At 43.8% G+C, this 22190-nt stretch overlaps 1 protein-coding gene across 4 annotated transcripts in view; it reads right to left on the bottom strand.

Annotated features, from left to right (window-relative positions):
- The window catches only part of UBR4 (ubiquitin protein ligase E3 component n-recognin 4), a 120754-nt gene that overhangs the window by 62771 nt on the left and 35793 nt on the right, over window positions 1-22190 (bottom strand). For 3 of the 4 annotated variants that reach the window (XM_079777440.1, XM_079777443.1, XM_079777442.1), the window contains exons 30-55: window positions 21376-21477; window positions 20966-21066; window positions 20522-20720; window positions 19940-20128; window positions 19229-19292; window positions 17976-18167; window positions 17387-17457; window positions 17152-17299; window positions 16499-16726; window positions 15692-15862; window positions 14162-14344; window positions 13100-13258; window positions 12612-12764; window positions 11963-12190; window positions 11505-11662; window positions 10116-10287; window positions 9634-9835; window positions 8570-8733; window positions 7931-8147; window positions 6883-7099; window positions 4901-4964; window positions 4335-4469; window positions 3213-3387; window positions 2211-2351; window positions 1187-1308; window positions 434-545 (exon numbers count right to left, since the gene is read on the bottom strand). In XM_079777440.1, the coding sequence (XP_079633566.1) occupies window positions 434-545; window positions 1187-1308; window positions 2211-2351; window positions 3213-3387; window positions 4335-4469; window positions 4901-4964; window positions 6883-7099; window positions 7931-8147; window positions 8570-8733; window positions 9634-9835; window positions 10116-10287; window positions 11505-11662; window positions 11963-12190; window positions 12612-12764; window positions 13100-13258; window positions 14162-14344; window positions 15692-15862; window positions 16499-16726; window positions 17152-17299; window positions 17387-17457; window positions 17976-18167; window positions 19229-19292; window positions 19940-20128; window positions 20522-20720; window positions 20966-21066; window positions 21376-21477 (4067 nt within the window). The remainder of the gene's footprint in view (window positions 1-433; window positions 546-1186; window positions 1309-2210; window positions 2352-3212; window positions 3388-4334; window positions 4470-4900; window positions 4965-6882; window positions 7100-7930; window positions 8148-8569; window positions 8734-9633; window positions 9836-10115; window positions 10288-11504; window positions 11663-11962; window positions 12191-12611; window positions 12765-13099; window positions 13259-14161; window positions 14345-15691; window positions 15863-16498; window positions 16727-17151; window positions 17300-17386; window positions 17458-17975; window positions 18168-19228; window positions 19293-19939; window positions 20129-20521; window positions 20721-20965; window positions 21067-21375; window positions 21478-22190) is intronic. The other variant, XM_079777441.1, reaches the window with a different exon arrangement.

Below are 22190 nucleotides of genomic sequence, written 5' to 3'. Positions count from 1 at the left end.
TCCTTAATGTACAGCTTTTATGCCAGGAAGTCTCTTTTTCCTGAAAAATACCGGCGGGTTTTTTCTTTAGTCACTGTGATTTTGTAACTGTTCTTTTGTTATTTTTGCTATGGCTTGTGGGAAGCTTTCAGCCAAATATAAGATCTTTCTTCACTTAACAACCATACAGGACTCAAGATGTAGTTTTTTTGTGTATCCTTGGCTTGACTTTACTATTGTATCTTTATGTTCCCATGGCTTTATTTTCTTTATTTTTATTCTACTTATTATATGCATTTTTATATGTCATCTTAAATTCTTTATGGAATAAGGTAGGGTAACAACAAAAGATACATAAACAAATGTCTCCAGGACCTTGGTCAACATGGGCAGCACGCCCCCCCTCCTCCCCCTTCCCACCACCCTGTAAGCCTAAACCCAGACCTCGCATTACCCATTGGAGTGTTGCTTCGAGGGGAGGAGGGCAATGTCACATGTCTCCGCTTATTCCTGGGCCTTAGGACTCGAATTAGAGCTTGTTTACAAGAGAAGCTCACGGCAGGATCCTGAGGTTGAAAGGAAACTGTCATGCTTAGATTTTATATCACTCAGAGACTGCCTACAAAACACTTTCCTGTTGTGGTCAATCACTTACATGCAATCAGTGGAAGACCTACTGACTCCCAGTGGCAACCCTTCTGAGCAAGTTTAGCAGTTAACCCATTTCCCGACCTGGCTATGTAAGACCCATTCACTACATTCTTGTATCTCTTCTGGTAATGGACTGGCAGGTCATTTGCTCCTGAAGTCACTCTGGCTCTCTATAAATGGGTTTTGGCTTTTCATCAGATGATCAGGCTTATCTTAGCTCTGTGCTCAAATCAGTACTTCAAACACTTAGCTTCTGTGACAGTCACTGGAGATAGAGCTTGATGATGATTTCTCATGTACTCATTTTAATTAATACTTAACACTAACCAAGCAGCAAAAACCAGGATATTCCTGGGGATCCAACACTAAACAAGACGAAGTCCATCACCTCTTCAACCATTTTTTCTATGGAATGAGTAAACCCTTAAAGTTTTTATTCAGAGCTCCATTTCCCATTATCTCCTTTAAGCCTGTTTTTATTTCATTAACTAGCAAACATACAAAAAGTGATTTTTCCAGACATTCCCAGACTACGTAGGGTTTTAGTGATACGTACAGGACACAGAAGCATCTGCATGTAGATCTTGGATGCTGTATTAATACAGTCCAGCTCACACGTACAGTAGCCATGGATAATGTCTACCAGAGCATTGACAGTAGCTTCAATATGAGTTAGGCCTAAAGGGGATAAAAATATAACGGAAAAACTTCTAACTAACCTGAGAGTCTAAGACAAAAGGAGAAATTTTTATCCCCACATAACAAAATAATTAGAACAGAGCAAAATAAACAAAATACACACACAGAATGTAGACTGTCAGCATTATTTGATTTGTTTTATGAATACTCTCCTAGTCTCTCAAACTGTCCTCAAAAGCCTCACCAGATATCTTGCATCACAGAAATAAGTAATTGTCTACACATTTGGATATCAAAATAGGGCAGAGAAGTATGAAGAGATGAGCAGATTCTAAATGTTCCCCACTAACCCCAAACCTTAGGTGATAAGCATGACACTGACATGCCTTTTAGGTTTATTGCCCAAGAAGCCTCCAAACATAAATGAACATTAGGGGTTGTTCTACTTTTCTAGATTGCTATTCAGATCCTGGCTATCCACCTACACCCAGGATAGTGGAGAAGTTAGATACCAAAGGCAGCAACAGCTCGGAAATAACATAATTCTCATGGCTGATACTTAACTTTTACCCTTTGAACTGGCTTCGAATCAAGCTCTCAAAGATTTTTTTTTTCCTCAAAGATTTTTTAAACAATTATAAACATGACTAAGGACGGACACACACACACACACACACACACACACACACACACACACACACACACCCCTCCATGTGAAAAATTGACCCTGACATGAAGAGATACAAGAAAACTCCACTTCCTTCCCCCCGCACTGCACTTCTGTTTCAGGAACAGTGTAATGATCTCACAGACTTCTACTTCCTAACCATGAGTTCTGAAAAACGGATAACTACAAGCCAGGGGTTCGATCTGTTCAAAGACAGAACTTACATGAGGCTTTACTCTCTATCAAGACTCAAGTTTCCCTTCCAACATGATACCTGGCAGGCAGGCAGGTGCCAAGAAGGCATTCTTGGGTTTGGATGCATGGAGTTTCCAGAAGTGGTTCACCAGCTGGGTGATGAAACTACAGCAATCTCCTTCCAACTGCTTCTGAGGCTCTCTCCCCTCCTCTACTCCTTCTAAGCAGGAGAAAGAAAATTATTAACGACTATAAATTGGAGATGGAATTTAATTTGTTTTAAGGTTAACTCAGGTCAAGGAAGCTTGCCTGGGGAGGGAGTTTCAAGTGGGGCCCCAATCAATATGCCAACTATCCCTAGATTCCAGCAGGCACATCTAGGAAAAAAACAGTCTGGGAAAGGAATATCACAGAAAACACTATGTTAGAATTAAGAAGGGGAGCATTCAGGATCTTTACAGCAGATTCAGAGACCTCAGGTCCAACTGTTCAACTTATCAAAACTGGGGGACAGTCTGAGATTTTCTAGAATGATTCCTAGGTTATAATATTTGAAGGAGAAACAACATGATGACAGCATATGGGTGCATGAAAATAACAGAGAATTGTAAAGGCATCAATAAACTATATTTGATAAAGACGAAACAAGTTTGGTATCCAGACAAAATGAGAGAGGAGGAAACAGAATTGAGCACTAAGAAAGTCCATCACACGTATTAATAAAATACTGGCAAAAGAACAGCATAAAAGTAAAAGATATGACCCTATTACTTTAAAGCAACCAGGGCCCAAGCTTAACTTTACCCTCAAGATCATAAGAGGTAGTGACAGATTATATCAATGCCCAGAGCAGTAAATAAACCCAAGGATAATACAAGAAGTAAGGACTGGAAAGAGTACTATTTACTTAAAAATTGTACAATCTTAATGTCACAAACCCTCTATAAGGTATAAAGAGAGCAAAATCCCTGGTTCAGAGCTTGAGGTCAGTCAGAGGCCAGTGAGAACAATACAAGGGTGAAAGGGTATAGCAGGTGTATTAAGTAGATTTCAGGACCACGTCCATACAGGCTAAGTTCACCTGTTTCCATCTGGGGCAGCTTTGACTCCGTAAAGTGGACAAGGTTGTTAGGGCGCATGATGGCAATGGAGCGAGCTGTGATCACCAGCCTCTGGAAGACCTCAGGGTCCAAGTCCTTGCCTTCTTTGCTGGACGTGTTGAGACACTGCACAGCTTTGCTCAGCAAGGCCTGATCCTATAATGGAAGGATCACAGAGGATAAACCACAAGCAAGGGCTGGTACTATGGCAAAGAGCAGAGGAGAGCTGGCAGATCGTCAGGATGGCTACCTCCACTCAAGAGAATACGTTAACAGTAAAAAATCTTCAAAGTTAAACTTTTTAATACATAAAATATTAAAGGTACTAAAAAAGAAAATCAAAAGTCACAAAATCTTACCGAAGTATGGTGGGGAAGAAAATTAGAAACCACCCAATTCTCCAGCACTGCAACATCCCAGATCTCTTTCCCACAGTAAAAGGATCATTCTTTTGCAAGTTCATACCACCCAAAGATTGTTTCCAAAACTGCCTTCGCTTGAGCAGTGCAGCAGGATAAACTCACATTTCTCAGTTCTCTGGATTGGAGGCATAAAAACTAACCAAGGCATCTGGGCTGCTGGCTTTTCCATGTGGAAACTGGCCCAACTTACTGCCTTCAGCCCCACTTACTTTTACAGGTGAGACCCTCTCTCCCCGGATTTCCCCCTCAGTCTCTCTCCAACAACCATTCAACAATTTCCTCATAAGCAAGTACACTGATAGGCTGGTGCCACAACTGGCGGAGGGTAACACCAGCAGCCCTGATCTCCCAAATGAGTCCCCCTCTTTACTCTCTTCCAGCCAGAGACTCACATTCAAATGTCCCTCCCTCCTCTTTCTAAACTCTTGCTAATCCTATTAAGAGTGACAGAAAAAACAAATGCAAACCAGTAGCCCACCGTCAGCTTGTCTTCAGTTTCCAGAAATATCCATTAATTCCTCAGGAGACATTTTAGACTGTGTGGATCTAATCTCAATACTATGCCTCCCCACCGAACTTCACTATGCCCTTACTTTACATACCAAAGCCAACATACTTGATTCCCTGTCAGTAGCCCCAACTTCCACCTTCACGGAAGGCATCTCAAGAGGGAACGGTTACCTTGTGGCTGTGATAGGCGGAGCGGCTGGTGTGAAGGCTGGCCAGAAGGCTCTTGGACTGCTGCTGGACACTGGCAGGTGCTGGCAGGGACAGCAGCAACGTGGCCAGCTCCTGAGCTGCATTTTTGTTTCTCTCCTGATGCGAAAGACAGGAGGGTTACCACTAAGCCAACCACATCCATGTGGAATGCACTGTCTACACCCTGCCCTCTTTCCTCCCTTCTAGACCCCCAGGGCAAGGTGAGCTCCATGGACTGCAAAAAGACAAACAAGGAATTTCAGAAATTATAATCCTCTCACAATACAGGTGTAGAAATTGAGTTCAAGCTCATAACTCCAGAGCAGTGTTCTTTTACCAGCACTCACCCTGTTCTATGAAACACTGTTACTAAGGGTCCCCCAAAAGTAGGACAGAAGGCCTTAAGTGGAAGACTTCTCTAGTGCTTCTCGGCAAATCAAGATTAAGCTATAAATGTCCCTTAGCTGGGAGGCCCCGGGGCTTCTGACAATTCCACTGACTTCCTGCCCCTCCAGAAAGCTCCCATGCACTTTGAAAAAGTAACTTGCCTTTTCGATGATTGGGCCAACAGCAAAGCAGCTTTCCAGAGCTTCTAAAGAACTCACAACCAGCCTAAGGAGACAGAAAAGCTGCTTGAGTACAACAACCCTCTCTCCGCCCTGTGCTTCAGCCTGCGCAAACTCTAGTCATGAGGACCTTGGGGACAGCTAATGAATGCCAAATACAAAATCAAAGCGTAAGAAGACCTGCCACAGGCACCATGCATATCGTTTCCTCGTGTTACAGGCCAGAAGAAACCTGGCTCCTGCTTGGAGATCAACCTGAGGCCATGTTCATAATCCGTAACTCAAAGAGAGGGCTTTTCTTCCTTAAAGAGGATAAATGTGCTTCCTTCTGCTGCCTGTGGCAGGGATCACTGAGATGGGCTTAACGGTCTGATGCAATAGGACCCGAAGCTCAGGTGCCCACAGTTCACAGGCAGAGGGATACATACACCAGGGGAAAGGTTAAAGCCATCTTCTTACACGGGGAAGGTTAGTTTATATTTTACTTACGCCTCCTAGAAAATGCACAAAGGCACTTCCTATAAGTCCCTAAGTACAGGGAAGAGAGAAAACTGTATTTTCAGGAGCATGCCAATTGCCAACATTTAAAAGATACTACAAAGCACCTTTAGAAACCTGAGCAATTTTCTCGTAGGAAATAACAGGAAACCCAACTGTAACATGCTGCCCAGGGCCGACTCCTGTGAGTTTAATGTGGCATAGTAAAAAGACCAATACTTGGAGGACCGACGTTCTGGAGAGAGGGGAAGGATTGAGAAGGCAGTTGGAAAGAAAGGTCAAAGGGTAGAGGAAGACAAAGAGCCAGGGAAGAGAGACCAGGGGCATAAAACACAGTTGGACGGAATAGCTCTCCAGTGGCTTTTCAGGTGGTAGGGCTTCTTGACTGTCCCACCGCTCTTGGCCTGCCCGCCCTTCTCATCCACTGTAGAGAGGGCGCAGGGAGGAATGGGGTAAGGAAAAGAGAAAGCCAACCAAGTCTGAAGCGGCCAACACCAAGTGCACACGTACGACCCTCCACATTCTCCACTTTTAGGCAGACAGCTCTGCAGCCATGCAACGACCAGAACAGAGAGAAGCAGGAGGACTCTTCCACAGAAGCAGATTCAACGCAAAGCCACACCATTGGGTTACACTGCTCTCTGACACACACTCACTCGTGCAGAGAAAAGAAAGAGGGCATACTAACCGGTCCAGCTTGGTTAGGGACTCAGTTTCAGAACTTGGGGAAGAAGCAAAGAAAAAAAAAGGAAAAAAATGTGAAGCTCAGAGAAACCTGGAAACACATCCTAAGCAAACAATATAAGAATAGGGTAGGGGAAGAGAAAAAGAGAGAGAGAGAAGGGAGAGGGGGAGGCTGCTGGTGGGAGGCAGTGATTCAAGCCAGGCTATTCTTATGACTTACAATGTAAGAATCTCAACATCTTACATCATGAGTTACTTCATCTGCCATGGCAAACCAGTAGCTACCTAGCGCAAAGAAGCCAAGAGCAGTACTTAAGGAGGCCTCTGGAGGGAGCCCAGGAGGCTCTGAACTCTGCCACAGAGGCAGCAGCCAGCCTCTTACAGTAGTTATCACCACATAAGTTGCTGCTGCAGAGAAAGATGAGAAAATGATGAAATCAGAATGAGAGGGAAGATTTTTCCCTATAATTTCTGCAAGACTGGATCCTAATCTACAACACTCGCGTAAGCATCTTAGCAGCCTCTGGCTATACCAAAGGGTACCTGAACATTAAGAGAAGGCACAGAAGCCCTGGGCAGAGACTGGAGTCAGATGGCTCTCAGCACACTTTCAGGCTTTGTCTGAACACTAACAAGACAGCGAGTATTGGGAGTTGTGTGAACACTTGAAAATCACGGGCTCAACCTGGGGCAGTTAATAGAGACTGACTCTCTCAAGACACAGGTTCTGCAGGGAGAGTGAGAAACGGTGACACTGAAGCCAGCCCCTCCAGTGCTGGTACCTCTCCAGGACAGTTCCACTGGTTGTGGTGGGGGCAGCTGAGTCGCTCTCTCCAGTGCCATTGCTCTGGTTCAGGTTTGAAGGACAGATGTTGCTGACAGAGGCAGAAGGGAATTCTTCCGGGGGCTCATCTGGCCAGCCAAACTGCTCCTTAGTCTTGCCATAAATTTTTACAGCATCGATCATGGTGACACCTGCTGGATCCACCGAGGCCCCAACTGTAATAAGCAGGAGAAGCTATTAAGAAGCACATTCTCTGAAGGGCTAACACCATCATCTTCAAAGCAAAGACCAGAATAAGTTTGAGCCAAGTAGCAAATCACATGCATTTTTAGTCACAGAAATTGATCCCCTGCAACTTCAGCAGCACTTTAGTGTTGTACAGATATTAAATAAATGAAGAAACAGCCCCACTGATCAAAGCCTATGAGGTCTACTACTTGGAAGAAGAGTCACTGACCATCACTGTAGGAACCAGACCCTCTGCGCTATCAGGGTATCGCCAACTCCCTCGCCCAGGGAACTCTGAGCACTCCCCTTGTTCAAAGCACAGAGCCTCATCATTCATACAAACAGCATCAGACAGGTGGCCAGTAAACACTATAGAAAGATGCCAGCCTTATGCAAGGCTCAGGATTTATATTCAGGGTTTCAAGTTTTTAATAGCATGGCAAGGCAAGGCGTTGTCAAACACCTCAGTGCCGTGGACCTATGGCTGTCTCGGTGCTTTAAGAAAGCCTTGTGATTTCACGTGCTAATCTTGCCTCCTCTCTGCATAAACACGCAGGCAGCCCCATCAGCAAGGCTGACTCAAGCCTATAGATGTGGAACTGAAGCAGATTTTGACCCTATCTCCACCCCTCCCATTCTCAAGTATATCCCTTTCCTGTCACCTTGCCTCCTTCATATCTCAAATGAAGTTCAGAGTTTCCTGACAGTAGAGACCACAGAGATTTCAAGAGAATAGAGGGTTCCCCAAAGAGAAGTGGCCCCCAAGTCAGCAGTCACAGTGGGAAAGATACAGTCTGTGCCAGGGGCTGGTGACTCACTGAAGAGGTTCAGTTTCTTATCAGCCTGCAAGGCCTCTTCTCTGGTGAAGGGGAAGTCGAACCAGCGGGATCGACTCAGGTTAAGCTGCATAGTTCTGCCAAAGATCTCGATATATGATGGAGCCCGTTCGATTGCCTGGGTCCCAATCTGGATCCGCATGCCCGTCATCACCATTGTGCTGTTGTTGTTACTAATCTCAATGGTGAAGCCACCAGGCTGCAGGAAAGAAAGGCTCACATCAGAGAACGAATACAGTTCTTAAGGGCAGACCTGTAAACCTTCCTCTGACAGTATCTCAATGTGTGGTCCCCAACAAGACCTTTATCCTTTTAACTCTCCAGTAATAATTTCCTTCCTTCCAAAGACAGGTAAATTGAGACAGGGAGTAGACTCTCTTCAATTTCAGGCTTCCTTCTCCCTAGCAGTTACCACCCGCCCGCCCTCTGCACAGCAAACCTGCTGGTAATGCTGTACAGCAGCCCTTCTGCATGGGGTGAGAACAAATATTCACCCCAGGGACCATTTAACTAGAGTCAAGGGTTAGTGGCTGTGGGTCTATACTTTATACTTGCATTCTAAAGAGATGTGCTCTCCAACAACACCGTTTGAGACTCAACCCAGCCTGACCCAGTCCTCACCTTGGTGTTGGCCACATACATGCCAGTGGAATTCAGCCGGTGCTTTATCTGTTGTGCATTGTAGACCTGCAGAAGGTCATTACCACCAAACTCCACATCTGTCAGCTGCTGGTTGTGTTCAAAGAAGTCAATGGGGAAGGTCACCTGGCTGGACGTGCGGGTTGCTGTGGAGAGCAGCACAGATTGCCAGAGAGCATCGGTAAGTGTAGCCACTCCCACCTCTGTGCCCACTCCACAGGTCACACCCTCCCAGCTGAGCCCACACACACATGCCCAAGCTTTCTAGACAAACTCTGGATTATAATGTTTGCATCAGTATGATGCCTACATGTGGTTAGCCGTACCACAGTTATTATCCCTATAACCACAATATCACCTAGCAGGACAAAGAAATCTGGCGCTGGTGTTGCGTATAGTTAATAACAATAGGTCCTCTCATAGCTGGTTTGTTTAAAATAAGTAGAACTATTTCTTTACTGGAGGATGAGCTGTATCACTATCTCACAGACTGGGACAAATTTCAGGTAATGGGAGGACCCCCACGATGGTCTGTGCTTAGCCAGATTTACTCACTCCTACAGTCAAGCTTTCATTCCCTGAAGAGTCCTCCATCAGTCAGGAGCAGGATTCCAGCCCAGAGACCCATGAGGGGCTCTTCACTACTCACTGAGAAATTAACCAGCAACTGAAGAACCTACTTCTCAGTCAGTTCTTTCACTTCCCACCAGGCAAGCTATTTTCCCCGAACCCAGAGAAAAATCTCTCAAACAAGGTCCAAAAGATAATTCTTTACTGGGCACCTGCAGATGGATGACCTTAAGTGGAGAGCCAATGGGTGCTTCCTATTAGTACAATATGTCTCTAAAAGCCACACAAGAGCATTGGTGGCCTCAGGAAACTTGAGTCCATTTTTGGAAATTAGCTAAGACATATCCTACCTTTACAAAACATGGAAGTCAGACAGTCACCGATTCTTCACAGATATTTACAACAGTCTACTCATCATCTAGAAGACTGCCATCCCTCCCCCCCGCATCTCCCACCCCCGGCTTGAGGGGTCTTACTGATGGTGGCTGTCTTGCGCTTTCGAACAGGTTTCATTATGCTGATGACACTGCTGGGCTGCAGGGATGGCTGAAGCCAGTAGGAGGTGTTCTCCACGTTGGCCATGTAAATGCGCAGGCTGCCATCCTCACATAGCAAGATCATGGTTGTTCGTTGCTGCTCATTGCAGGCTGTGTGCCTAATGGCGACCATGTCTTGGATCTAGGAGAAGGGGACAAAGGAGGGTCTTAGTTCCCGCACCTACAGATGAGAGAGAGAGAGAGAGAGAGAGAGAGAGAGAGAGAGAGAGAGAGAGAGAGGCAGAGAAGCAGCTGGTTTCACAGTCAGTTGTGGGGCTGCAGAAGGCAGGCACAGGCGTCGAGGAAAAAAAATGGATCCCAATTCTTTTATTGGCTCCATTGAAAGAGCTGGGAAAGTAGACTATACAATAAAACTAGAGCAGGTTCACGCAATTCAAGTGATGGGAGAATGTGGCACTGACCTTTGCTTTAGCAGGAAGAGTCTTTATTTCTTGAATAAGAAAAGTGTCTGGTTTCACCATAACTACCAGTGGCACACCTGTAGTTTGCTGGACACAACACACCAAGCCAGGGTGGTTCATCACCTCAGACCACTGGCAAAGGGCAGGAGACGTTTTACTGCCACCATTGGAACTGCCGACAACAAAAGTGGCCACGGTCAGGTGTCAATCACCATCTACTAGAGCTGTCCTTGAACTAAAGGACATCCTCACTAAACACGTGACTCTCAGAGCAAGTTATTTGTCCAGGGACTCAATTACCCATGATTCTCATTTCTATTCTGAGCCATGTATATACTCTCATATGCCCCAAAGTGTGCCCCAGCAGGAGTCTTGGCTAGGATCTCCACTGCTAGGCTCCACTGTCTGAGGGAACAGGTGACTCTATGTGCCTAAGAGGTTGTCACTACATAGGGCTATGGAGCTGCCTAAGGCTGATGACCCAATTTCCTAGTAAGAATCTCCAGTCCTACCCTGTTTGGCTCAGTGGATAGAGCGTCGGCCTGTGGACTGAAGGGTCCTGGGTTCAATTCTGGTCAAGGGTATGTACCTGGGTTGCAGGCTCCTCCCCGGCCCAGGCCCTGGTCTGGGCTCGTGCAGAAGGCAACCAATCGACATGTCTCTCTCATATCGATATTTCTCTCTCTTCCACTCTCTAAAAATCAATGGAAAAAATAGCCTTGGGTGAGGATTAAAAAAAAAAAAAAGAGTCTCCAAGCACTTCAAGTTATGTATGAATGACATCTATTTTATTTCATTCCAAACCAGGTAATTCACAAAACAGAGGCCAGAAAGTGCTAGAATGGCTCTTCAATAACAGATAAGACAGGAAAAAATCCTAAACCCCTTCCTCCTCCCTAAATAAAACAGTCACTACGTCACACACATCTCTATTATCTAAAAAGCTAATGGAACCTTCTAGCTCTCCAACCCTAACTGTGCCCCCACTACCGATACCATGTTCTATGACCAATGAGTCCTCCAAGAGGCAACTTAAAGGGCATTACGACAACATGCATGTCCAGGAGAAACTTTCCCTTCTCAAAACTCAGTAACCACATTAAAATCCGCTTTGCTGCCTTGACTACAGCTTTTCCTTCTGAGTGACAGTGGCCCCACAAACTACCTCTTACAGGTTAGTCTCCATGGTGGGGACAAACCATGCAGACAGACCAACCTGCCAACACTGGATGCTGCTTGATTTTGAAAATACCCAGCAGGGAAAGGAGCTGTCTGATGGAGAAAAGCACATTTCACCAAATTCATAATAGACACAGTACTTGGGAGGGAGGTGAGCCCTCCTACTGAACGTGGGCATTATGAAGCCAAACATGCAGGGCTCATTCCCACCTTTTGATGTTGATGGAGAAGAGCTGCAACACCTCCAGAGTCGTCCTGCTGATGGTGGCTGCAAATGACTTGCCTTGACAATAGCTGAAGAACAGCATCTGCAACACGTGGGAGTAGTAGACAGACACACCACCACCTGCCACCTGGCTGTTACTGTCCTGTCAGGACAAAGACACAATGTCTGCATTAACTTCTCATGTTGCCTTGAGTACCAGCTTCCCGTTTTGCTGGTTATTAGTTTTAAATCAAGATTATGAGCTCTCATAGGCTAAACATGAGGTCCCTGGGCTAACTTTTAAAAATTGAGAATAAAGAAACATCAAGTTGAATTAATTTAGCCCTAAAGGACAAGAGTTTTTGCTATTAGGTAAAAAGTTAGAAGAAAAAAGAACAAGAACAGAAGAGTTGCTAAGCTAATTAAATCGGGAATAGAAGGAAATGGCAACATTTGCTCTAACCTTCAGGTCCTCATGGTTGATTTCCAGAACATTAGTGACATAGAAGGGTCCCTGCTGGGCACTGCTGGCCTCTTCCATGAGCTGAGTGTAGATGTACCCAGCTGAAGACATGATAACAATGATGTTCTTTCCCTCCTCATTAAAGAGGAAGGTAACATCTCGTATCTTTGAGCTTGGCAGGAGAAAGTAGAAGGTTGGACTCAAGGCATCAATAGACAGGTCATAAATCTGCAGAATGGAAGGAAGAAAGATGAAATCAGGGAGATCCATTGCAGCTCCACCCCCAAATTATCCTGGTAAATCCAAAGAGCCGCAATTAGAGAGCAAGTGTTAGGCACTGATGAATAAAAATGAATCAAGTACCTATTACTCTCCCTCAGGGAATGAGTAGGGGGGAGATACACATCAACAAATTCTGTAACAAGTACAGCAATAGCTGTGCACTTGGTATACTGGGGGTAGAACTAGAATCGATTTTATATTGCCTACATACAGAAAGCTCCTGCTCGGCAATGTAACAAAAGGTAACAAAATGTTAGGATTTTTTATTTTTTATTTCTGAGAGAAGCTAGCACACAATGGAGATCAGACATTCTGGATTTAAAAGCAAAACCATTCTAGGACCACATCATCAGAGCTGTTACTGTACCTTGACAAAGTCTGCAGTGACAATCGCCAACTCAGTCTGTGAACCTGGTAACCACACGGCTTTGATGATGAAGTTTCCTGTTGCCAACTGGGGGTGCAACACCAAGTGATCCGAAACGGAGCCTGAGCTACTGAAGGTCAGCACATGGCAGTCCTGGACAAAGTTTAAGGAACAGAATGGTTGAAAGATGATCTGGAAATAGACTAATTCATTTCAGAGTGCTAATGTTTCCTATTCTTCCCTAATATTCCCTGCCTTCAGACAGTATTCAGACTATCTAGAACATATTCAGGTTTCAAGAACATATAAAGATTATTCCAACATAAAAAACAATCTAAAAGAAATTCATAGAAATATTTCTTTTGCATTCCAATAGTTTTTAAGTTTAAAAACCAACAGCCAGTAAGGAAAGTGGTGCCAAGAACAGGAGAGAGAAGGTGACTAGGATCCATAGCTCTAGGTAACCAACCCTGGATCAAGACTGTTACCTTTAGTCCACACACAGCCAGGTAGTCTTCCTTGCATGGATTCCCAGTGAGGCTCAACACAGTAAAGGGGACTGGGGCAGATGCTAGGCGGGTCAGAGTCAACTTCCTTTTGCTGGAATCTGCTTGCTTCAGGAGTGCAGAGAGCTGCAGAACAGTGATCTGCAAAGGAACAATCACCAATTTATTCTTAACCCTAGTCTTCTCAGAGAACACAGCAATAACAAACGCTTCTTCAATAGGGATATTAGTTTGCAGGTTTTTATTGTGGATAAGCCTCTGAGGAAAACCCTAGCCCAATGGACTCCAATCTCTGTCCATGGACACAGGTTAAGTTTGTAAAGTATATGGAATGTCTTCATTTTCTCCATCCAGTGAGGACCAAACAGATGACTAATAAACCTAATTTCTCTTTCTATAATCAGTTCATAAAAATAAAAAATTCCTATGTACTATATCCTTTCTAGTTTACTATGAAATATTTTTGAGTATTTTCAAGCTCTTTTAAGAACTATTCATCTCTCTAGTTTGTTCTTTTCACTTAAGCTAATGTTAAAACAACTTAACTGGTGATGGAGAAGCCAGAATACAGAAAAACGTGAAGATATCCACAACTCTCTCACCTTCCACGGGTTCTAGAACACAACATATAAACTTTCCTGTGTCCTTTGAGGGCTGTGAGGAACCAAATAAGGAACTCTTGTTTTCCTAGGAAGCTGTTTGTCTCTTGGCTTATGCCTTCCAGAGTGGCCAAACTGAGCAGACTGCAAGCCACTCTGTCCTAGGTCACTGCTGGTCATTATCTTTCCCTGGGGCTTGAAGGATATGCTTTGAGTGGGAATTTACTAATGAGAAACAGAGTCTTTGTTCCAGTCATACTGGGTCTAAGTTTAATCAAGTCACCAAGTGTTCCAGTAGAAATGCTCTTTGAGCACTGTCCTTAAAGCATTCTCAGAACCTGATAGATTTTTCCCAAAAGGCCAATCTGAGCATAGTCACCTGTTTTACTTAGCACTTAAGATAAATATAACCTAAAATGAGTGGGAAGGAACTGGGAGTACCCACCTTGCCTTTCTCATGGCTGACGGCCAAATGTTGGCGACGCCCATGGGGGGAGGAGAGTACACACATAGCCACCCGCCTGAGTACATGGGCGCTGATTAGCTGTCGAATAGTCTGGCCCTGGTCTCCGCTGTAATTCATCCGAACATTCTCAAAGGCACCTTCCTGGGAGCCTAAGGTGGGAACCTGGCATAGAGGGAAGCAGAGAGAAGAGGCAGTAATAAGGCAAACAAGATCAAGGGGATTCACACACTATTTAAGTGATTAAGATGCTACAGTTAGGTCATTCAGGAGCAATGGACTCCAATCTCTGTCCATGGACACAAGTAAGTTTATAAAGTTATTGTCAGCAATAACAACAATGTAGTGAATGTTTCATAAAGCTACATTTAGTTAATAAAAAGTATTGGCTCTTAAAATGTTATAAGGCTTTTTAAAAAAAATGATAGTGACTATGAAATTTTTCTCATTGATCTAACCAGGGAAATGAAAAGACAGCAGCTTTTAGGGTTACCAACACTACCCCAATATTTTTTAGCTTCATCTTTCATATCTAGAAGTCTAAAAAACACTGGTCTAAAACTGTGACTGTTTATTTATTTTAATATATTTTTATTGATTTTAGAGAGGAAGGGAGAGGGATAGAGAGATAGAAACATCAATGATGAGAGAATCATTGATCGGCTGCCTCCTGCATGCCCCCTACTGGGGATCAAGCCCACAACGCAGGCATGTGTCCTTGGCCGGAATCGAACCTGGGACCCATCAGTCCACAGGCCAATGCTCTTATCCACCAAGCCAAACTGACTAGGGCATTATTTACTTTGAGAGTGGAAAAAAACATACTGGACCACATAGGTATTTCTTACATTCAGGTATATTAGACTTAAAGACATGGATTCAGAAACATCTTTTACACTACTGTGTAACCACTGTGTAAACTGTAACGAATTTTTAATAAAGTACATGTGTGTAAGTATGTGTGTGGATTTCCAAATGAGTATTTTTTTCCTTAGAAACAGTCACCTTGTAAGACCTAGTCATGTCCGTCATTTAATTTTGCGCTTCCAAAGAGGCCAGGCAGACCCACCGGGAGTCCTATAGTCAGTACTGAGCACAGGTTTTAAAGTGGATAGTCACTTACACCTTAAAACCCATGTCATATGAAGAACTAAAGGAAAGTTACCTAAAGCAAAAGAGGACAAACATTATTTTTGCAAGCCAGAAGAGCCTTAGGGGATAAGATACAATAAGGAGACTCTCTATTTTATATACAGAAGAAATTTATATTATAATTGCCTCCAAATGAAGATCTTCACATCTTGGCAATTCATATACTTATATGAACTGAAAAGGGGACTTACTTCAAATGATTTCTTTAGAATACACACCTCACATGCTGATTTTCACACTGGATGTCATGGTACCTTAGGTTCTAAGTTCTAAATGGCCAGGGATCGACTATTCTAAGGATATTTCTTAAAGTGCCTAGCACACTCTGGCATCTAAGTTTCCTGACACTGACACACTCACCATGAGCTGGTCTGTCATCTCAACCACCTTGTCCACTGTGTGCAGCTCTCGGAGGGCTTGCTGAGCCCGGCTGCTGCTCCCCACGGCAGAAGCCTGCTGAAAGTTGGTCTGAATGGCATCCATGAGGAAATTGAGCATGTCTAACACGAGAGGAGCGAAGGAGAAATTGGCCTGAGAAAAATCCAAATACACAAATGAAAAAAAAAAAAGACGTAAAAATAATGGGTCATACTCATCACAATAATCTTGCCAGTATCCACTCTCAGAATCCATTATGGGGAATCATCTCATTCCCTCCATAATATTGGATTTGAGTCCATTCAGTATGTTACCATGCTATTAACTCTAGAGCAATCTTTCTAAACCAGGAGTCTCATGTAGATACCCTAAAGCTCGATCATGTCCATCATGCATAATTAGTTAACTTATCTCCTGTGAAACTAGAATGGTTTGAGTTATGTACAATCCTTAGGAAAATTGACAAAATAATCACTCAAATCATGTTCTGTATTCTATGCTTCAGATGAGGAACCCTGGCCGAGAAGAGGTGCTCTAGTGTATTACACAACTAAAACCTACCCTCACACAAACTCCCATAATACTCAGTGATACATCCTCCCCTAACAAGTATGACTGACAACACACACCATTTATTCACACTGCGGAAATGAGTAAACTTAGAGAAAGAGGAAATAGCTCCAAGACCCACCCGTGGAGCTGCAAAAACAGCCTTGTCCATTGTATGCTAGTGAACCACCTGCCAGGCTCCACCCTCTGCCCACGGTGCTGAGCGCCATCAGAGCCCACCTGGTTCTGCAGCTCCTCCCGGCAGCCCTCCACTGTGCGGCACAGGCTGCTCTTCTTAGGCTTCTCCTCGTCAGCAACCTTGCCATCGCTGATGGTGACTTTGGCTTTGTCAGCTGGGGATGTACTGGCGTGGCGCACCAGACTCTCTGAAACCCTGGGCTCACTCTGAAATGCTGACTCCTTCATGGTGGAACTCATGCCACTGCTAGGTGTTCGCTTCACCAGCGCCTAGGGACAGAAAACATCAGAGGCCCTGAGCTCTCGCCACAAGCACAGATGAAATACTGCCTAAGATCCTGGAGGGAAATCTGACCCAAAGAAGAAATTGGCTAGCCACTTAAAAGACATCCAAAGGCCTGAATTCTGATCTTCATGGTATTCACCTAATATCTAAAACTTAGGCAGAGCAACTGGTCTTGATTATAACATCTGAAATTATGGGTCTTAGAAAAAAGTTGCAAGGTCTCAAATGACCCTGAAAGTTCTAACATTCTAAGTGAAGTGCTTAAGCCATGATCAGTGACAGAATCAGAATTTACTCCTAGACCCAGGTCACCATGAAGGTGACATGAGAATTTCCCAGTTTGGCTTAAGCATTCCCATGTCACTAACAAGCCGCCCTTTTTAGCCCAGAGAATGCTCCAATCTCTCACCAAACAGCTGCCATCTTCCTTGGCTCCACAGTCACAGAAGAAGGATCCATATTTGGCATAGGAAATCTCGTGATCCTTGTGGCATACCTTGGCACATACTGTGCACACCCCCACCCCATCAACCATTTTGCAGGTGTGGCAGTGATACCTACGAAGAACAAGAACCAGCAAATGAGCCCAGAAGTCCCAACAATCAAGGCCTGCCAAACGGTCACCTAAAAAGAACTACTCTTACCAATGCTGGTTCATGAATTCTTTCTGAGTGATGGTGAAAGTGCAGAGTTTATTGCAAAGAGAATCTTCATCCTTCAAAGATATAAGACCTTTTAATCAGACCTATATCCCTCCAGACACCCAGAAAAACACAGCCTATATAAATAGCTGACTCTAGGAAATGGCTTGCAGGCTCTACATGTGCTACAATGTCAGGTGAGACCTTAGAGTTTTGAGGTTAAGAAAAAGAGAAATCTTATGCTTTCTCTAAAAGGGAGCTCACACCATTCCCATGAAGAACTCATCCTGGAATCTCCATCTTGGATGCAAAAACTAAGGAATAGCAGAATTATTGACTCTGGATGGAAGGCAGCATATGTTTATTTAATAGTCCTTTCCTCCAAGAAATTAGGTCCCGACAGCTTGCTCTGCAGGCCTGGGGAAACATTCTGGCATTAATCACATAAACTGGGAGAAAGCTGTAAGGACTATAAAGAGTTTTGAAGCTCACGGCTGGGAGGAAAGGTCATGGACCTGTTAGTGTGAGCTCTGCAAGTGCCAGCCAGGAATTACTCTGTGGGTCCCCTGGCGGTTGGTTCCTTGGTACTTACTGAATCCTCTGCCTGGGAGTCTTCCTCTTCCACTGCCAGCTCCTCCACCCAGTCTGAGTCCACCTCAATGGCCCGCTCTTCCCCATCCACTGAGAGGTGACTTGGGCCTTGACCGTTACTCTGGCTCAGGGCATTGGTGACATCAGCCAAGTAAGACATGATATGGCATGTGCACTCCAGGACGACCACATGCTACAAAAAAAGAGCACCACACCATAGAAGCCTTGGTCCCCATATTTCATTATCATGTAAACTACAGTTTCTCAAGCTTTTCCTAATAAAGTTCAATTTCAGAGGAATGGTATAAGAGGGAAAAAAATTTTAATTATCCATTTCCCCAACTATTAGCACTATGACCACATGTCAATAAATTGCACTAAATTACTGTGTATTCATTTATTCTTAAGCACAAAGATGAGTCTTTACAAAATATTATAAAATGAAATAAAACTGAAATAAGGAAAAGGGAGAAAAATGAAGGAAAAAATCATTCAAGAAAAGACTAGATTAAAATTATGACTAGGTTCTCATTAGCATTTTTTAACCATTAATAAGACACTTAAATTACTGGTTTTAAATCAATGCAGTAGAAGAGAGACAGCTTCAGAGATCAAGTGGAAAAATTTCCAGCAACCCTTTGCAGGTAGTTCTTGCTTGCCTAAAAAACTCAACAGCCTGGCATCAAAGCCTCAGATTTCTCCATTCCTCATTCTGCACATAGACAGTTCAGAGCTGAAAGGATAAAGATTAGCAAGAAAATAGGGAGAAATGAATGGTATCGTGATGGTTGGCCATTAGCTTCCTATGCCAGGTTCATGAATTGAGGGGTGAGGGTTTGGGGAATGCCTGGATGTAAGATTTCTGTCAGTTTCAAACTGTTTTCTCAGCACAGTGACCTGAATCCTCAGGCAAAGTAAACCATTCTAGTATCTAGACTGGAGTTGAAAAGAGAGTCTGTAGCCCCACATAACACCTCATCAGAGCAGATGGATCCAATGCAGGAGCAGGAGACAGTGTTCCACAGCATAGCAGTATCTAAAAATAGCTGGAGTTCACTGTTTTAAGGATTCTGCCACCCAAAGGTGTCAAAGGGCATGCAGTTTGCAATTATATTTTTCTAGGTCTTTGAGATTTGTAGCCTCTTCCTCTGTAGGCTGGCCAGGGACAGAAGCCAACAGAAAGGAGAGACTTCCACCTGACCACAGACAGAGAATCATCACTCCCTGACTGCTGTCACTCCTCATTTTTCTTACCTTCCCATGCATTACATTGGCATTCAGTTTTTCAACCACATTCTTCTGTGACAGGTACTTCTTGCTATCCCAAGGAAAGAAAAAGGGGAAGAGGACACAAAATCAGATGAACCAAAGAAAGGAAGCATCTTCATAAATCTTGCATCAAGTTGTGGACACTATAAGCAAAGGCATCCTTAGAAAACTATGTAAATAATCAGAGGTCTGGAGTGCTCTGGCCTTATCACTGACACTTAGTACACTTTTCCCCAAGACTTCTCCTAGGAATAATGAACAGAAAACTCTACTTAGAAAACAGTAAAGATGAAGTCTAAAGTGAACAGATTTATTGATAAAAAGGCAGGAATTCAAGCCCTGGCTGGTGTAGCACCAAAGTGTTGTGGGTTCAATTCCTGGTCAAGAGCACATACCTGGGTTGCAATTTTGATCCCCGGCCCCAGTTGGGGTGCATGAGGAAGGTAACCAATTGAGGTGTTGACACCAATGTTTCTCTCTCTGCACCCGCCCCCCTCCACTATCTCTAAAAATCAATGGGAAAAATAGCCTTGGGCAAAGATTAACAAAAAAGGAGGGAGGGGGGGTGCCAGGGATTCAAGTTTCTTTTATACTCACTCTGAGCTACAAAGAAAATAACCTACAACTACTTATCCCCTTTTATCTAAGAGCAATGTTGTAAGGTATGAATGAGTTCCTCCAACTTCATCACCTTACCATCTACTTAGCCAATCCACAGCAGCATTATGAAGCTGAAGGTGGCCAGCACCTTGACCTGCACTGGCCAGGGTGGCCATCACAACCATGAGTTCAGGGAAACCAGTTCCATCACCGTTGGCCAGCATCTCTGTTGCCATGGGGATCAGGGTACCCAGAAGCACAGCACACACACCTTCCCCAACTTGGCTGGAAGAAACAGCAAATTGGTGAGTAATCAACAAGAATCTGACTCCATGTACCTCTGAATTGGTAAGAGTAATTAAGGGAAGTCTTAAATTAAACATTAAATGCATGATTATATATACTTTGGACTTGGGTTCCTAGAGCAGAAAACTTTCACCTTTGTTACAACCAACAGATCAAGTCATTGCAAAAGTTTTTCCATGACAAAAAGCAAGGAGCTCTACTAGGTTCCTTAACTCTAGTGAAGGGAGCTCTACTAGGTTCCTTAACTCTAGTGAAGGGAGCTTTGGAGTCACTGAAAATACTGGCTGATGCCTAAAGAAAAGATCACTGAAAAAGCTCTCAACATATTTCTGGAGTCGTTAGGGCCACGTTACGGAAATGCAGCTGTTCTACCTGTTTTCCCGAACAATGTATGTAGTCAGTAACTGCAACAGCTGCCGGTTCTCCTGAATCATGTCCAGCTGATCAGAATCTTTGGGGGGCGATGTGGTCATGCGGGTGAGCCAGGCCTGGAGACGCACAGGCTCCACGCAAGCCAGCTGTGCCAGAGAGCCACAGAGGTGTAGAAGACTCGGGTTAGGGCTCTTCTCAGCTGGGGACAGACAGAGAGGCCAAGGTCAGTGAAGGAGGGCACGGGGAAAGGAAGGAAGGTGCAAATTGTGAGCCAGGAAAGGGGAAAGGCTTTAAGCACGTTTTCTACTTCCTTCCGAACTTTCTGAGGGATTCTCTCCACTTGTTATCATTTTAATGCTATAGTGACACTCGGGCAGAAGAAATGCACAGTATTAGCCAGACATCAAAGTTCCCATAAGAAGATTACTAAAAGCTGTCACTCACTCAGCTGGAAGAGTTTGGTGAAGAATTTCAAAACTCGGTTACAGAATTTAGCAGAGAGGTTCTCATTGGCTGTTGCCATCATGATCTGCACAAGTTCTCCACTGGGAGGCAGAAAGGGAAAAAAGGAAAGAAACACATTAATATCCATTTCTATTTCTTCACAATCTCATCTCCTCTAGGGGAACTGGTCATTTGTGAGTCAACAACACAAGGTGTTCAAGAAGTCAACTCCTCATCAATAACCTCAAGGAGTCAGCAGTTAACCTAAGTCCTCCCCAAGATACTGTTTGCACACTTAAGCAGTCCTTAAAGTATTCCTTGAGAAAGAATACCTAAGTCAACATAGATAGCTTTTTGCTTTCAGGAGGCATTCAAAAAATGCTCACTGAATAAAACAAAATTCAGCTCACCTTTCAGAGAAGAATTCTTCCATGGCTTTACGAGCCTGGCTGCTTTCCAGTTGTTTCTCCAAATATTGGAGACATTCCTCCAAGATGGATTCATCCAGTCCACTGTGGATAAAAAAGAAAAATTAACTACCAAAAAGGAGTTTCAATGTCCTTCTAACACCGATTTTTAAAAGCCTAAAGTTGGTTTATGACTAAACCTTGAGGGTAATATTCAATTTTGTCTCGTCAAAATTTAGCATAAAAGCCTGGCACACAGTAAGTACTCAATAAATATTTGATAAATTAAGCTAATAAAACAAAAAAGTTCCTAAAATGTGAGGTAACTGATGTAGTCGATGGCTTGAGTCCAAAGGACCATGGGTCCAGGCCACACATTATAGAAGGAAGGGAGGAAGGAGGGAAGGAAGGAAGGCAGGAAGGAAGGGAGGGAAGGGGGGGGGTGCAATGATAAAAATAAAAACCTGGTCTCAACAACATAAAGAAAGGAAATCTCAATACTTAGACCCTTTATTTATATAGTTCTCAGTAGGTTAAAACTATAACTTACTTAACTGTTCTTTATGGCTCGCCCACGTCAACATGGCCTAAACTATCGAAGTCAAACAATGCTATGAAACTACCTAATTCCACTGACCACCCATCTCAGAAACCTGATCACAAAAATATTAGAAATGTTATCGTTTCTTTGTACACTTCATCACATCTAGTACAGCACTTGATAAGCATCTGTTGAAATATTTCAAGTTTCCAAATCTGAACATTTAAGCCTTCCATTTTCTTCATGTTTATTCTTAAGAATTAATCACAAAAGAGGA

Source organism: Cnephaeus nilssonii, assembly GCF_951640355.1.
Source record: "Cnephaeus nilssonii genome assembly, chromosome: 7".
NCBI lineage: Eukaryota > Metazoa > Chordata > Mammalia > Chiroptera > Vespertilionidae > Cnephaeus > Cnephaeus nilssonii.
Note: the sequence above shows the minus strand (reverse complement) of the source record. Positions and strands in the feature narration are given on the sequence as shown.